This window comes from Typopeltis vanoorti, chromosome 16 (assembly GCF_054136105.1).
Source record: "Typopeltis vanoorti isolate ZY-2024b chromosome 16, IOZ_Tvanoo_1.0, whole genome shotgun sequence".
NCBI lineage: Eukaryota > Metazoa > Arthropoda > Arachnida > Uropygi > Thelyphonidae > Typopeltis > Typopeltis vanoorti.
This window is the reverse complement of record NC_143564.1, coordinates 60861357-60879006: the sequence shown is the minus strand read 5'-3', so window position 1 is coordinate 60879006 and position 17650 is coordinate 60861357. Positions and strand designations below refer to the sequence as shown.

The 17650-nt window shown below is 34.9% G+C and overlaps 1 protein-coding gene across 1 annotated transcript in view; it reads left to right on the top strand.

The window, feature by feature from the left end:
- Positions 1 to 10638, top strand: part of LOC150098060 (solute carrier family 53 member 1-like) — a 235703-nt gene extending 225065 nt beyond the window's left edge. Inside the window, exons 15-16 of the mRNA XM_090406669.1 lie at positions 1111 to 1244; positions 10449 to 10638. Of these exons, the coding sequence (XP_090262795.1) occupies positions 1111 to 1244; positions 10449 to 10638 (324 nt within the window). The remainder of the gene's footprint in view (positions 1 to 1110; positions 1245 to 10448) is intronic.
- Positions 10639 to 17650: the final 7012 nt, after the last annotated feature.

The window sequence follows — 17650 nt, the reverse complement described above, 5'->3', positions numbered from 1 at the left end:
TGCCATCCTTTTATGGTCTAACTTCACATTTATGAAACATGCTTCTTATCTTTCTAATCTTTTATTCCAACTGCCACTGTTCTTTAGAACAGTCTTCCTCACAAAGGGTTTCCCAACAACTATAGTTCCATCCTTGCAAATAAAATATCAATAGGTTCCTTCTTTAGTAACGATTGCCTACACACAGCACCAGTGTGGTTAGGTTTACTGATATATTAATTTTTGACATTTTGATAATAAATTGTGAGTGTCAACAGCTACAACATGCATTAAGTATTGGGATACGCTGATATCCCAGTCCGTCTCTCATACATCCTGCATACGTGTAGCATTAATGTGCTGTAGATTATTTCATTTCCTGTCTTGGACTGATGTAAAAAATACAAATAAAAGCCATTGTAATTCAAATAAGTTGTTTTATATTGTTAAACAAATGTGAAGTTCAGATTATCCATGTTTTTCAATATCCATGCATCCCCTCTCCCTCCATTATCCCAAATATCAAGAGTATACATTGTATCACATTATATAAATTAATGTGGTACATACATTGTATACAATGGTATGTATGTATACCAGTGGTTCCCAACCTTATGAAAGTAGAGGACTGTCATTTTAATTTGAAAAATACAGTAGACTCCTATGAAGAGGATTGGAATTGATTACTTTTTATCTTAAAGTATGCCTATGTTTTTGCATCTGGTACTAGCAATACTAGAAAAGGGAACAGCTTTTATTAAAAAAATGTATATCAGCCAAAAACAAAAACTATTTTTTTTTGTTTTTGGCTGATATACATTTGATATAAAAATGAACGTATTGAGGACCCCCTTTATCTTAAATTATGCCTATGTTTTTGCATCTGGTACTAGCAATACTAGAAAAGGGAACAGCTTTTATTAAAAAAATGTATATCAGCCAAAAACAAAAACTATTTTTTTTTGTTTTTGGCTGATATACATTTGATATAAAAATGAACGTATTGAGGACCCCCTCAGATGTACACCTTTAGGGGTCTGCAGACCACAGGTTGGGAACTACTGGTGTATACTAATAAATTGATATGATAAATGACTGAATTTTGTTCCTGAAAATTTTTTTTGCCTTCAGGGATACTATTATTTTGCTATAATAGAAGATCTGATTCTTCGATTTGGATGGACTTTATCTGTCTCACTTACAGAAATGGGAATGATGCAAGCTGATCTGATAGTCACAGTTTTGACACCTCTTGAAGTATTCAGGTAATTAATAAAATTTAGTCATACCAGTAATGAACGAGATAACAATGCTGATAATATTTTGACTTGCTAAATGCAGATTCCTTCCCATTATATTTTCTAAAACTTTGGCATATATATATGTAGGTTATTATGAGAAGAGGAGGATAAAGAATTTTGCAAAATATCTTATTAAAGCAAGCAGCAATAAAGTGCAACCATAATGAGATATATTTGCTGATGCATCACATGTAGTCATACTAAATTGGATATCTAAATTTCTGGAGGTGCATGCAATTAGATAATACAATTATCTCTAAATGCCTATCCTTGTCTCCTTATAAAAAAAAAAAAAAAAACAGAGAACCAACTACACGCTTTCTAGCTGCATTTACCCATAAATGCCTAACTCCATCTTAAGGTAAAAAAATACAGAATTGCACACTTTATATTTTCCATGAAGCTGAACAGCAAATTTTGACTCTAGCACTGTGTTATACTTTCTGAGTGGAAGAAGAAGAATGGCACCTTCCATAGGATTTCATGGCTGATTGACACCTAAAAGAATGCAGTTTTTTAAGTTGGTTATCTTTACAAAAAATGGCATTATCATCAAAACCATTTTGTCGTTCTTTCATAATCTAGATATAATGAATAACTTGATATCAAATTTTTGAACGTTCCTGGCGAATGTTGTTGTCGGTACTGACATCTCTAACCTGTTTAAAAATAACCGTTCTCTTCATTCTATTATAAATTCATCAGACATATCTACCTAAATCTATCTAATTTCGTAATTAGACAATAATTACAAAATTATTGTCTAATTTTATCAGTCCTCTAATTGATTACTTTATTTCGCTGATTTAAAAAAAAAAACATTCACAGAATTTCTCTCACAAATAAGCATCAAGCAGATGTTATGGCCTTACAGGAGGACCTGAATAGATTGCATGAATGGCCAGGTAAGTGGAACTGTCAGCTCAATGTTGCAAAGTGTAAGGTTTGAGATTTGGTAAGCAATGATGGAATGCAAAGTATACACTTGATGGGGAAACTTTAAAGGAAGTAGAGGAGATGAGAGATCTAGGAGTGATGGTGGACAAGGACCTGAAATTCAGGGGCCACTTTGCACAAGTTATGAAGATGTCACATCGGATATAGTCCAACCACAGAAAGGAGAGCTCTCGTTGGCAGACTGCCAAAAAGAATCAATTCATGTTGAAGGGGAGAAAGAAATAAGGCGATGAACGAATTGGTCAACAACACGTGAAATCACGTGTTTTATAGGTAAAATTTTCCAACTGTTATACAAGCAAAATAGTTACCACTTTAAAAACTACAATGATCATTAATCTTTGTAGTTTTTCCAACAGAAGGAGAATCTGTTGCTGCATAACAGATTCTCCTTCTGTTGATATGTGCAGAAGAGTCTCATATCTGTGGGCGTACTATAATGGCAATGATGCGAAGGACCCTGACATGCAGAAATAGAGAGGTTATGATGTGATTATAAGGCCTTAATTAGGCCTTATGGATTATTGTGCACAGATTTGGTCACTGGGTTTTCGTGGTGGTGAAGATATGTTGGAAAGGGTCCACAGAAGATTCACAAAGGTGGTCAGTGGTCTTTGGAGTACATTGAGAGAATGTAAGTTGCAAAGCCTCGTGAATAGGAGGAAAAGGGGGAGGGATATGATTGAGACATATAAGCTAGTCAGGGATTGTTTTCAGGTTGATGGAAGAGATTTTTCATGGAATGAGAGGGGGGTAGAACAAGAGGAAACCACTGAAAACTGTATAAGGAGGGTGTGAAAAGAGCAGGTACTTTACATGGAGAGTGGTTGGTGAGGGGAATGCATTGCCTTGAAGACACATTGAATCAGTTTAAAGCGCGATTGGATGAGCATTGTGTGCAATGATGAGTCTCTGACTCCATAGAGATCAGATGTTAATAATAATAAGCATATCCCAATCTTTAGATATTACAGTTGGCTTTGACATTGAGGAATATTTTTGAAAAAGAGATACATCAGAGATTTTTATCCCAAGAATTTCCACTGTATATTGTAGACTTATTCAAATTCATGATTTGTACTTTTCATCTGAAATGACAAACTTTATAAAGAGGTCAAGGGAGTTGCTATGAGCTCACCTCTATCCCCAAATTTTTATTTGGAATGTTTTGAAAAAAAATCGTAATCTATGTTGATGATGTTCCACTGTTTGAAATGGCAATCAGCCAGAAATATTATCCTTTTTCCACAAAATTAATAATTTACATCCTAGAATGAAATTTACTTTGTAGAAAGAATCATCAGCAGCAATATCTTTTTTAGCCATTCATCAAACATGAATCTGATAACTTGCTTTTACTTCTGTGCACTGCAAACTACTTGTGGTTTGCTATATACCTATTTCATTTGTACTACATCCATCTCATAAATACAGAATTATAAAATCTTTGGTATTTAGAACTCATAAACCTTCCTTTTAAACATTTAATATTTAACATATGGATCACATTATGAAGGAAAGTGGTATTAAACATGATATCAGAATTGGAGATGTTAATGTATGCTGCTTTATGTGGACGATGTTATACTTCTAAATAAATCCGCTACAAGTTTGCAAGATTCCCTGACTAAATTGAATAACTGTTGTAATAGATATGGTATGAAGATCAGCAATAAAAAGAACGAAAATAGGTAGAATTGTTGAAAATGTCAACTGTGTTGTGAATGGAGAACATGTGGAACAAGTAAAACATTTCAGCTACTTAGGCACGATTTTTAGTGAAGATGGTAAATTAAATATAGAAATAGACAACAGAATCAACAAAGCTGGTATGGTAGGAAGTCAGTTGAATAAATTCATATGGAATAAGAGAGAAATTAGTCGGAACACTAAATTATCTGTATACAAGACAGTGTTCAAACCAGTTTTAACTTATGGATCTGAGAGCTGGGTCAGAAGTAAAACACTTGACCAAAGACTAGAGACCGCAGATATGAGAGTCCTGAGAAAGATTATAGGCGTGAACAGATGGCATCAATGGCAATATCATATTAAAAACGAGGATATTAGGAAAGATCTTGACATTGTCAGCATCCAGGAATGCATTAGCAGAGCTAATCTCAGGTGGTATGGTCACTTAAACAGAATGGGCGAGGAAAGATTAGCAAAACAAGTGTTCTCTGTCATGTTGGCAGGAAAACGACCCAGAGGAAGACCAAGATATAGGTGGATTGATACGGCATAAAGTGCCTTAGACGATAGAAATATAAGATCTGATAATGTTGGAGTCTTGACAAGTAACAGACTGATTAGGAGGAAAATTGTAGATAGAAAGTTGGTAATGATGTAAATTTTTCATGTAGTATTATCATATCCTGTACACCCCTTGAGGGTACATGTCAAGAATTTGATGATGATGATGAAAACTTTCTTTTCTTAGGTATCTCTCGCTGACATGAATTGGTAACTATCAAGTTACCAATCTACTTTATTAACTGGCCAAGCTGACAGTTTCCAACAACATCCTGCATGGGAAGAAGCCCACAGAACTTCCATCCCTTTTAACAAAGGTATTTCTGAGTACACAGCAAGGATTCGGAGAAATTCCATCAAAGTTATCTGCATTCTGTTATTTATTTTCCTAATTTCACATTTTGCTGAACGCTGTAGCCCCAGATGTAGGGAAAAAAGAGGCCTAAGCTCTCAAAGCATCCTGTGCTATCCATCTCCATACATGGAGATTTGAGAATTCTCTGGTAAGTCCTCCATGCCCCCAGTGTGCCTTGCAAGGTACACAAAGAGAATAACTTGAAATTATCTCAAGAAAGTCCATATAAACTTTGCTGACACTCTCTACACCTTTAAAAGATACAATTGATGACAAATTTTGGTACAATGAGGCATTCTTCCTAAAGTAGCTGCAGCAAATCTTGGTTTTCAGCACAGCAAGAAACTTTCTTGTGATGGAGGGTAGCAAGTGGTTGCCCAGCACCCAAAACTGGTATGTCAATAACAACTCATCTCCTCTCTTTACTAAACAGTTAGGCTTCCTCAGTTCAATGTTAGTCCTATAGTGGGGTTCTACTGCTGTTCAACTTTTGCTCTTCAATCTATTCTCTATAACTCTCACTGCTGCATTGTATCTTCTAACACATACTCCATGCATGTGATAACAACATTGAGCAGCATATGCCAAAGTTTCTATACAACCTGCTTTGCAGTTCTTATTATCACTTCTTCCCAGAATTGTACAAACTGAAGTCAGCAAAGCATTGATTCTTGTGCTAATTAAATCTGTATATTCAAATTCAGACATAAAGTGAGTCTCATCCTTGATATTGAGAGGGTAATGTGTTTAGATTCTTATAATGCAGCTCCATTGACTGAATGATACAACCTTAAAACCAATCTCCTTTGTTTCACCAAGGCAGTTATAATGGTTGTGAAGGTGTCCTTCCATCAAGCACCCATCCAGTGGTATGGATAATCATCCTTAATGCACAAAGTTCTGGATACAGCAAGATAATTCTGAAGTGGAGAAAGAAAATTTATGTAATATCTTGGCACTAACCATAGCAATGAGGGAATCCCAAGACCTCCATGGTTTACAGGGGCATAGAAAAATGCTAATGGCACATACATTGGTCTAACTTGAATCATAATGATTGGCTTTCTACTTGTTATCCTTAATCATATTAAATGTATTCCAGTCTCAGTTTCACTTGCATGTTAGGTTGAATGACATGGCCAAGTAACTTGGCATCTTTGAAACCTGATTAATCCCACAGTGAGCCTTACTCCATGGTGGTGTCCATGCAATAATAATAATATTTCTTTGATAGGATGGTTAATCCTTGCATACATCATAGACTGCCATTTGCTTGCATTCATGTGATTTGTCTGTTTTTCAGAATGAAAATCCTGAGTTTCTGAAAGGAAAAACTCTGCCACCTCCATATCAGACTGGCTCACTCACTTTCACCTGAAAAGCCCCAATAAAGGTTATTCATGTCCTACATGGGATTCATATCCAGGTCTTTCCAACCAAAGGGTACTGTCAAAACTTATTGACCTATGGAGACTCATATTACACATACGTACATTGCAATAGTGTTTTATCGTAGTTACTTTGTGAGTGCATTTCTGGAAGGGAAAAAAAAGTTTCCATTGTAATGTACACTGCTTGGAAAGAAGTCAACAGACAACTCTATGGGAAACATGCATTGTGTTATGTAATGATTCACATTTGTAGCCGGTATAAATTGGAGGAATATGATACTCCCAAGTCAGTGTAACTGTCCAGGTGAAATAGCTGCATGAAGGGAATTGATGAAGTTTAAAAGAGACATTGTGATAAAATGCCATGTTTCAGGCCTATCTGTTCAGCAAGTTGTTGACAAATTGGGCCATCCCGGGTCAACAATCAGTGGTACCATACTGAGATGAAAGTACAGGGAGTTCAACTGCAAGTGCTACTTGCAATGGATGACCTACCACATTCACTCAATATAACCATAGGGTGATATGAAGGATAATATATAAAAACCACCATTCATTGGCCGAACCTTAAATGCAGAGTTCCAGGCATCAACTGGAACATGAATCTGCACAAAAACATGCAGAACTAAGGCTCATAACATGGGTTTCCATGGTAGGACTGCAATGTGCAAGCTACACATTACCCAAACCAACATGCAGCATCGTCTTCAGTGGTGCAAAGAGCATTTCCAGTGAAGCTTGGAAAGTTGTGTTATAGAGCAACAAATCATGCTATATCTTCTACATACTAAGCAGATGGATGGGTGTGATCCAAAATTCCCAAAGTGGGCTATTTGTTTCTCATACTATGGTGTCCATTGATTTCTTTCCAAGCAGTGTATACATAATTTACTGTTTTGTTATATTCCGATTTCTATTGTTCTTCATGCCACACTAAGTGGTATCAGTCTATAAATTAGCATTTGGCTGTCACATAACAGGATTTCTGTCAATATGAAAGTCACAAATGCATCAAGATGGTAAGTAATAATTTTTTAAGAATTTCACTTCCATTACAGAGATGGAAAGGTATGATGTGTTTCGTGAGGATAGAAGGGGTAAAAAGGGAGGGGGAGTGCTATTGATGATAGAGAAAGAGTTATGTCCATACAAGGTAGAGATGCAAGAGGGAAATGGGGCCAGTGGTTTTGAGGCAGTACGGTGTGAGATAGAGGTGAATAGAATCAAATACTTGGTGGGATGTTGTTATAGACCTGGTAATGTGGATGGTGGTGATAGTGAAATGTATAGTCAAATCAGCCAAGCAAATAAGAAAAGGGTGATCATTATGGGTGATTTTAATTATGGCAATATAGACTGGAATGAAGAGATAGCAACTGGAAGTAAAGAAAATAAGTTTCTTGAGTTTTTGAGGGATAACTACCTCAGACAGTATGTAACAGAGGGCACAAGAGGATTAAGGGTCTTGGATTTGGTCATCTCATCGGAGGATGTAATTATCAATGAGGTATCAAATCATCCACCAATTGGTGAAAGTGACCATGAGGTGATTACTTGGGTGGTTGCCAGCAGTGCAAGGACCCCTGTGAAAAAAGGGTATATGTGGAACTACAAGGGGGGGTGATTATGAAGAGCTCAGGAGACAGCTTGCAGGTGTAGCATGGAATGAGGAGTTAGCTGGAAAAGAGATCAATGCAGCTTGGGGGATTTTCAAAAAATATTTAGTGGATGCAATGTCTAAATGTATACCACGGGTGAGAAGGTTAAATAAGGTAGGTGGGAGATGGATAAATAAAGAGATTAAGCATGCAATACAGAGAAAAAGGGCATTGTGGAGGCAGCATAAGAGAAGTGGAAGTAACCAATTTCATGAGGTCTACAAAGACCAGGCAAGGAGGGTGACTTGGTTGGTGAGAGTAGCTAAAGAGAGGTATGAACAGCAGTTAGCTAATGAAGCTAAAAAGAATCCTAGGGAGTTCTTCGATATGTAGCCAGCAAAAGAAAGAATGATTATGGAAGGATGACATTGATTGGAGGAAATGGTATAAAGACAGCTGTTGCAGAATGTGTGGTGGAGATACTTAATGAGCAGTTCATAAAGATCTTTCAATCTTGTGAATGTGACTTCATGGAGAGATTAAGAGCGGTTGATGATGGGGAGGAGAGACTGACTGTAAGTGAGCAAGAGGTGTTTGGGGAGTTGAGTAAACTAGATGTAAATAAGGCTGTGGGACTTGATAATATATCACCGCATATTCTGAAGGAATGTGCCAGAGAGTTGACACCTGCCTTGACATATTTTTTTAATACAAGTCTTGCACTTGGTCAAGTCCCTAAAGAGTGGAAGGAGGGCAAGATTGTGCCACTTCATAAAGGAGGTGATCGAACTCAAGCATCAAACTATAGGCCTATCTGTGTGTCAGGTGTTGTGGTTAAGTTGTTGGAGAAGCTTGTGAGAACTAGGATCCAGAGTTGGGTTGACAACAATGGTATAATCTTTGATGGACAGCATGGATTTGCTAAAGGGAGGTCGTGTTTTAGTAATCTACTTACTTATTACAATAAAGTGACTGCTTCCTTGGACAGAGGAGAAGGATACACAGTAATATACTTGGATTTCGCAAAAGCTTTTGATAGAGTACCTCATGATAAGTTGACAATCAAACTAGAGCAGATGGGGTTGGATAATAGATTAGTGCATTGGATTGGAGACTGGCTATATGATAGGTATCAACAAGTTGTGTATGGGGGTGCAATATCCAGGAAAAGGAAAGTCACTAGTGGAGTGCCTCAGGGATCTGTTTTAGGGCCATTACTATTTAACATGTATATTAATGATATTGGCGAAGATTTGGATGGAGATATTCAGTTGTTTGCAGATGATGCAAAGTTGGGACGAACCATAAAGAGTAGTGAAGATGTTGTGGCCTTGCAAGAAGACTTGATTAAATTGAGTGAATGGGCAAGCAAATGGGGATGTGAGTTCAATGTTGCAAAATGTAAGGTTTTAAAATTTGGAAAACAAAGATGGGATGCAGAATTTATGCTTGGTGAGAATATATTGTTGGAAGTAGAGGAAATAAGAGATCTGGGAGTGATAGTGGATAAGGATCTAAAATTTAGGGGACACATCGCCAAAATTGTAAAGACAACACAAAGACTTCTGGGAATGATGAGGAGGACACTGACATGTAGAAGTAGGGAGATTCTTGTTCCATTGTATAAGGCTTTGATTAGGCCACACATGGACTATTGTGCCCAGATTTGGTCACCTGGTTTTCAGAAGGATGAAGAGATGTTAGAAAGGGTCCAAAGGCGACTGACTAAGGTAGTTTCTGACCTCTGGAATGTCGAGTATGAGGAAAGATTGAAAAGATGTAATTTGCAGAGTCTAGTGGAGAGAAGGAAGAGGGGAGATATGATAGAGACCTACAAGTTGGTAAGGGGTTGTTATAGGATCAATGGTGGAGAAGTTCTACAGAGAATAGTGGGAGATCAGGGGAGAACCAGAGGTCATCCCTGGAAACTTTATAAAGAGGGTGTGAGTAGGGGAGTGAGAGGCAGGTTTTTTTCGTGCAGAGTTGTGAATGATTGGAATGCCTTGCCTGAGAGTGTGGTGTCTGCAAGGAGTTTGAATGTGTTTAAGACCCGGTATGATGAGATGTGTGTGAGATAAAAGGACCTCCTAGATGAGTCTTTGACTCCATGAGGTCTTGTTTAATAATAATAATAAACTATTTCCTGCTTTTAGTCTATGGTTAAAATCTACCATAATGATCAATTACTAATCATAATAATTGCAGTTTCCATATACTTCACTAAATATGTCATTCTTCTCTATTTCAAAAGAAACAGCTTCAGTGCTTTAGTCACAAATATCTTCTTCTTATTATGGTATCTTTGGTTTGAAAATACAATAACTCTTTAAATATATTTTCGGTAAATTTCTGTTGGATCTTTATAAAGTGAAGAACCTTTTAAAGATAATAGAAATTTACCAAGAATATATTTAAAGAAGTATTATTGTATTTTCAAGGCAAAGATACCATAACTCTGAAGAAAGAAAGTGAAGTAAAGTTATTATTCCAATGACATATTGTACTTTCAGAACATCAATCTAAAATGCTGTCTTGTAGATTTTAATATGGAATTAGATGAGATTTTGTTTTCTGTAGTAATTTTATATCAGATTTTATATTTATTTTTTTAAAGGAGATTTGTCTGGAACTTCTTCCGTCTTGAAAATGAACATTTAAATAACTGCGGTAAATTCAGAGCAGTTCGTGATATTTCTGTTGCTCCAGTTGATTCCAGTGACCAAGCATTAATGATTCAGATGATGGATAACTATGATGGAGTTCTAAATCGGAAAAAAAAAGATAACAAGAAAACAATTAAGTAAGGCTTCATTTATTTTTAGAGAATCATTATTGAGTGGTGCCTAATCAATGGGCCATATCTAGGCAGCAAACTATCATTAGTAAGATTAATCTTATCAGTCTGATAAGTTTAATCTTATCAGACTGATAAGATTAAACTCTTATCAGCCTGATAAGAGTTTAACAGTATGCTGTTGTGATATCACATAAAAAAATGTAAAAAAAATTTTATATTTTAACAAAAACTTATATGCAGCTTTTCCATTGACATAAAAATTGCAAAGTGTGGTTCAGTAAAATAGTGAAAAGCAACAAAAAAAAAGCTTCCAATCCCAGTTTATAATCATTAAATTTAATATGCTATGTTTATTGAGTGTAAACTTGGGGGTATATGCTACACTAACACGATATGCACAACATTTGGAGAAAATATAATCAGTGAACACACACACACCAAAAATTATTCAAAAATTTGCATTGGATGATATTTACTTGAATATTTTGTTGTCTGATAGAATGTGGCTGGACTTATGAACTTCTACCATCTGGTCAAACAGGAGAGATTTGTCTAATCAGTGCAACTGTAATAGATTCATGTTGCACTTGACTTGCTTCAAAACTGACTGACATTGGTTAATTGCAAAGGTATTATATTCTTTCAGGACAATGTGAGTAACCTGGCAGCATCACAGCTGTGGCTGGAAAGTTCAATCTTATTCTTAATATTTTTCAAACATCTCATCATATGATTATCACCTTTTCTTTTTCCTGTAAAGTCATATGCATAAATGATAATTTTGAAACTGAAAATCACTGGAAACAAAGTTGATTGTTTCCATTTCTAAAAATTGGGTTATTTATAGTTATTTATCACATTGGGGAAATGTTTTAATTTTATCCTACATTTTCATTGCTTGCTACTATTTTAGGTCAGAAATTTCTAGAATCAAATATTATAGCTTGGATTTGCAAATTTTGCCTTGTTTAAATTAATATTGCCAAGAAATTATAGTATTGTTGCCAAGTGTAAGCAAACAAAGTTTACACATCACATATCTTTATGACTAGGCCACTGACTTCACATCATAATAAAAAGCACAATTCCTTTTGGACATATATATTGCTATGCAATATAGTTAATGTCACTACCCAGATCAGTTTTTCAGACCTTCATTGAGGTCTTATCAATGGGTTTCAGAACTAGAAAGATAGCAAGATTGAAATTAATGCAGAATCCATATATTATCCATAGTGATAAAGTGTATCACTTTATTATTAAAGTACTCTGGATCAGAGGTAGTTGTAGAAGGTTTTTTTCACTGGGTTATAATTTAAATTAATCTTACAAAGAAATTATATTCTTGTTTAATCCTTTACCCAAGTATAAGCAAACAAAGTTTGCATGTGAAGTATCTTCACAAGTAGCACTAGTAGGCTACTTGTATATAGAGACTATTGACTTCATATCAATTGTCTCAGTATCCTATAATACAAAGCACATGCCCTTTTGGATGTGTATATTGCTATGCATTATGGGAAGGATAACTACCCAGACTGGTTTCAACCTTTATTGAGGTCTCATCATAATGCTTGTGATAACCCTTTCCATAGTGTATGGCAATATACAGGTTCCAAAAGGAAGTCTGCTTTTTTATTATGGGATACTGAGGCAATTGATGTAAAGTCAGCAGCCTTCATACACAAGTAGCCTAGTCATAAAGATACCTCATGTGCAGACTTTGTTACACTTGAGTAAAGGAATAAACAAGAGTATGATTTCTTGGCAAGTATAATTTACTTTATAACCAAGTGAAAAAAGCTTTCTACAACTTGTCTGTCATAATAGGTTTGTGATTAAATATAATATTTAAAAGAATAATCAGCCTGATTTAAATAAATATGGTTGCATAAAACTTTCCAAATTCTGGAAAACACTAATGCTTTGTGATCCCAGTTTACATCCCAGGCCGTTGACAACTGTCCATAGAGGGCATCCCATTAGTTAGGATACAACAAAACATGGACGATACAAGTGTTTTAACTCTATACTGAGTTATTGAAATAAGTGATTGTGATATGGTGTATATGCAGAAGTTGTGCTTAACAAGTGTTTGTTAGTTTTGTGCTACTTTTGTGTGAGTGTTACAAGTCTTATTTTGTACTTCCTGACGATGTCTCTGCAACTGAAATGAAATACTGGAAACATTAAATACTATTTTAAATTGTTTCCTAGTGCTGTTTCACTCCATTAAACTTTTATCATGAGTGACTCCTGAAGATGGCCTCAACACAGCCTGAAATGTTGGGTAATAGTTTATTATTTTAATAAATTTTATTCTGTAAGAGGAATTTATTCCACAGACATTTTACAATAAATACTGTTCACTATTCTGAGGGTAAGAGAGGTCTTGTTTGAAAAAAGGAAAATTTTCAAACATGAAAGTACAAGAGACACTTTATTTTAGAAAATTGTTAGTTTGGTGTTTGTGGACCATCTATGGTCCACTAAGTTTGCTCAGCCTCATAAAAGTTAAATGACTGTGATGTATACTGCTGTAATAGATCACATGGAAGTAAGACAGCTGAGCAGAGGAAGGACGATTCATTTGTTTTTGAAATGAAGAAATGAAAATTGTAATTTTTATAACACGGAAATGTCAATGTTCTAGAATTAAATTATTTTGTTTAAATTTGGAAGCTCTGATTTTTTCAAAAAAGAAAGGAAGGTAAAATAGACATATGAACAGTTTTAAAATGAAATTAAAATTTTTGTTATATGCTATCTGAATGTTAAAACATTTAAAGGAACAGATATTTCAACATAAATTTGTTCATTTTTTACAGATTAAGTACAGTGCCATTATAAGCAATGTTCAACTTTGCAACATTACAAAATGATCTAAAAGAGTTATAGAAGCAAAATTTTCACCATTTAGAACACCTATCAGTGTTTCTAACACAATCATGTAAAAGTTGATAAAAAAAATGAATGGAAAATCTTATGAAGCCACACTTGTATTATTATAAGCTTCGTCTGAAATCACACTCAATACTAAAGAGAGCCAGTTAATGAATGGTTGATGGTAAGGAAGTGACAGAAACAGATGAAAGTTGAGTTATTGAATGAGACTTTGCATCCCAGTGAAAATATTGTAGTGACAGATGTGAGAATAAAGATTGAATTGAAAGTACTTAGGATATTGCACAATCTCAGCCACGGGATTAGATAGGGTATCAACCTGCATATTATGAGAATTTGCAAAGAAATTGGCATCATTGACTCTGACTGAATTGTTTTAACTTATGGTTCAGCTCTGGTTAAAGTCCCGAGGGGATGAAAGAAGCGTAAAATAGTTCCATTGCTTAAAGTACGCTCCAAGATGGAAGTAGTGAATTGTAGACTAATCAGCATATCAGGAGCAGTGGTATAGGTATGGAAAAGTTGATCAGAGACAAAATTCAGGAATAGGTGAATAAGAATATGTTACTCTGTGAGAAATATCATGGCTTTGCAAAGGGTAGTCATGCCTTAGTAGTTCAATTTTTTATAATACTGACAGTTGAGTTGGATAAAGGGAATGGCTACATGACAGTGATGGATTTTGTGGAGAATCAGAGTTAAGGAGAAGGAAGGTGACTAGCAGTGTGCATCAGGTTTCTGTGCTTGATCACTAATATTAAATTTGTACAGTAATGATACACGAAAATATTCGGTTTCTTGATGATGCAAAATTGAGTAACATTGTAGTAAATCAGGATGATGTAAAGTACTTGCAGTATGAACAAAGGATAAGGATGTCTGTTTAATGTAGACAGCATAAAGTTATGCATTTTGAGATGAAAAGATTATGAGCTGTGTACTATATTGACAGGACTGTGCTCCAGGCAATTAAAACTAGAGATTTAGGGTGCATGGATAGAGAGTTAAAGTTCAAAGGGCATACTGTAAAAGTGAGACAAGTAGTTTATAAATGGTTTATAAGATCAGTTGTAAGTAATGTAATTGCTCTAACATGTTTTTATCTCTGTAGTTTCTACACGATGAAAGCTGACCACTGTAACCCTGAGAGAAAGAAAGATCAATAAAGAGATATAAAGAAGTTATCATTCCTCTTTTCAAGACTTTGATTACTATGCACAGACCTGATCATCTGGATTTCTTGGAAATAAGGATGTTATGGAGAAGATCCAGAGTGGTCTGTGGAATTCTCCTTGCAAGGACAGATTGAAGGCTTGGGTTGCAGAGGTTGGTTGATGGGTAGAAAGGGGGGATATGATAAACTTTTTTTTTAATTAAAAGGGATTGAAGTGGAAGCAATTTTTCAGTACTTGGCTTTGGGGAAGGATGCAGAACAAGGTGGTCATTCCTAAAAGTTGTTTATTAGTTAGCTCAATGCTTGATTTTTTGCTTTGAGAGTGGTGAATGAGTTTAAAGAGAGAAAGATGACAGGCATGTCCTATAAAAACCTTTGGATTACATAGAGCTCCTTTATAATAAAAATGTTCAAAAAAAAACAACAAAGTTGTACTGAAACGTTTTCTTTGTTCTCATTAAAAAAAAAAAAAAAAAAAACCCATAGATTCTACATTGAAATTAAAGTTGATATTTTCCATATTCTTGCTTATTTCATAGAACATGAACCTTCACTGGCAAATATATACAATGAAGTTTCACTCATCATTCCTTTCAGAAGATTGGAATTGTTAAAATTTTAGTTACAGAGCACAACATTTATTCCTCATCTTCATCTCTGTAGCAAGAGCTGCTCTTACTCACATCCCAAATGGTTGTAACCCTCCCCTTGATATTCAATAGATTTTGAACTCTGACAGTCATTGCCGAACACGAAACAAACTTTCACTGCTGTTTCTAGCCGGTGTTTATCATATTCCATGTTATTGCAATTAGTATTCAAGACAGATTGGCTATTCACTGGAAAAAATAATTAGTAAACATTAATACTAATCATTACCTTAAATCTGATCTGTTGTATCAATTGTGGCAGTGTCACTTGTTGATTAGCTTGTATAAAGTAATGCACCACTTTCCTTGCATTTTGCAGTTTCAATAATGAAATACAGTGAATTGCCATAATAAGAATAAAATTAAAAAAAAAAGAGAGAGAAAATCGCTTATTGTAAAATTTTTGTTTAAGTGTCATAGTACAGAAAGATGCCCATGACATTTAGGCAAAATTTTACAATAAGTGAGTTTTCCTCCATCTTATAGTTCTTATTACAGTTTTATTGATGGAAGATGGTTTTGCCTATATGGTTCCTTTATTTGTGTAACCTAATTCTGGATGAGAGTGATCATAATTCATTTGCAGTGTCAGTATACATTGTTAGATAAGCAAACATGAACACAATAAAAAGTTACCCTTAATTATTTTTCAGATGCAGAAAGAATGAAACACAAGTATTACTGGAAGGACATGATACAGATGACCAAGAAGTATAGAGAGGTTTAAATTCATCATATTGTACAGAAATCATTACATTCACATTACTGCAGTAATATAATATGCATATGTATTTATGTATACAGAATAGTGTTGTAAATATGATCTCTGGAAAGCAAATATTTTGTGTAAATAGATTAAAAACATTTTTAAAAAAAAAAAACACCCTAAGGACTATACTTTGTTGTATGTTATTACAATTGTTCAGCATAAGTAGATTTTTAATTTACATCAATTTAATGGCAAAACAAAAAAAAGGGGGGGGCAGATGCTATTTAGGGATAATAATTAACTATTACACTGATACACTTTGGTCACAAAGGCATTTTCAAGCACACCAGACTTCATAACCTCATCATCATCAAATTCCTGACATGTACCCTCAAGGGGTGTACAGAATATGATAGTACTACATGAAAAATTTACATCATTACAAACTTCCTATCTACAATTTTCCTCCAAACCAGTCTGTTACTCATCAAGACTCCAACATTATCAGATCTTATATTTCTATCGTCTAAGGATTTTATACCATATCAATCCACCTATATCTTGGTCTTCCTCTGGGTTGTTTTCCAGCCAACCTGCCAGAAAACACTTGTTTTGCTAATCTTTTCTCTCCCATTGTATTTAAGTGACCATACCACCTGAGATTACCTCTGCTAACGAATTCCTGGATGCTGACAATGTCAAGGTCTTTCCTAATATCCTCGTTTTTAATATGATATTGCCATTGATGCCATCTGTTCACGCCTCTAATCTTTCTCAGGACTCTCATATCTGTGGTCTCTAGTCTTTGGTCAAGTGTTTTACTTCTGACCCAGCTCTCAGATCCATAATTTAAAACTGGTTTGAACACTGTCTTGTATACAGCTAATTTAGTATTCTGACTAATTTCTCTCTTATTCCATATGAATTTATTCAATTGACTTCCCACCATACCAGGCTTTGTTGATTCTGTTGTCTATTTCCATATTTAATTTACCATCTTCACTAAATATCGTGCCTAAGTAGCTGAAATGTTTTACTTGTTCCACAGGTTCTCCGTTCACAACACAGTTGACATTTTCAACAATTCTACCTATTTTCATTGTCTTTGTCTTTTTAATGCTCACCTTCATACCATATCTATTACAACAGTTATTCAATTTAGTCAGGGAATCTTGTAGCAGATTTATTTAGAAGTATAACATCATAAGCAAAGAGCTCACATTAACATCTCCAATTCTGATATCATGTTTAATACCACTTTCCTTCATAATATGATCCATATAGGTAATGAATAACATAAGGGATAATGTACATCCTTGTCTCACACCAGATTTAACATTAAACCATCTTCCTGTACTTCCTTCAATTCTAACTGCTGACTTACAGCTCAAATAAAGACTAACTAAGTATTGCTTGATATAATGTCCTATTGACACCATATAAAATGTAGCATATTGAATAGCTTCTCTCTTGGCACCTTGTCATATGCCTTTTCCAGATTGACAAAACTTAAATACAGATCTTTGTTATATTGTTATTATTATTATTATTGTTCCGGGCAACTCCAAGGAGTCAACAGACT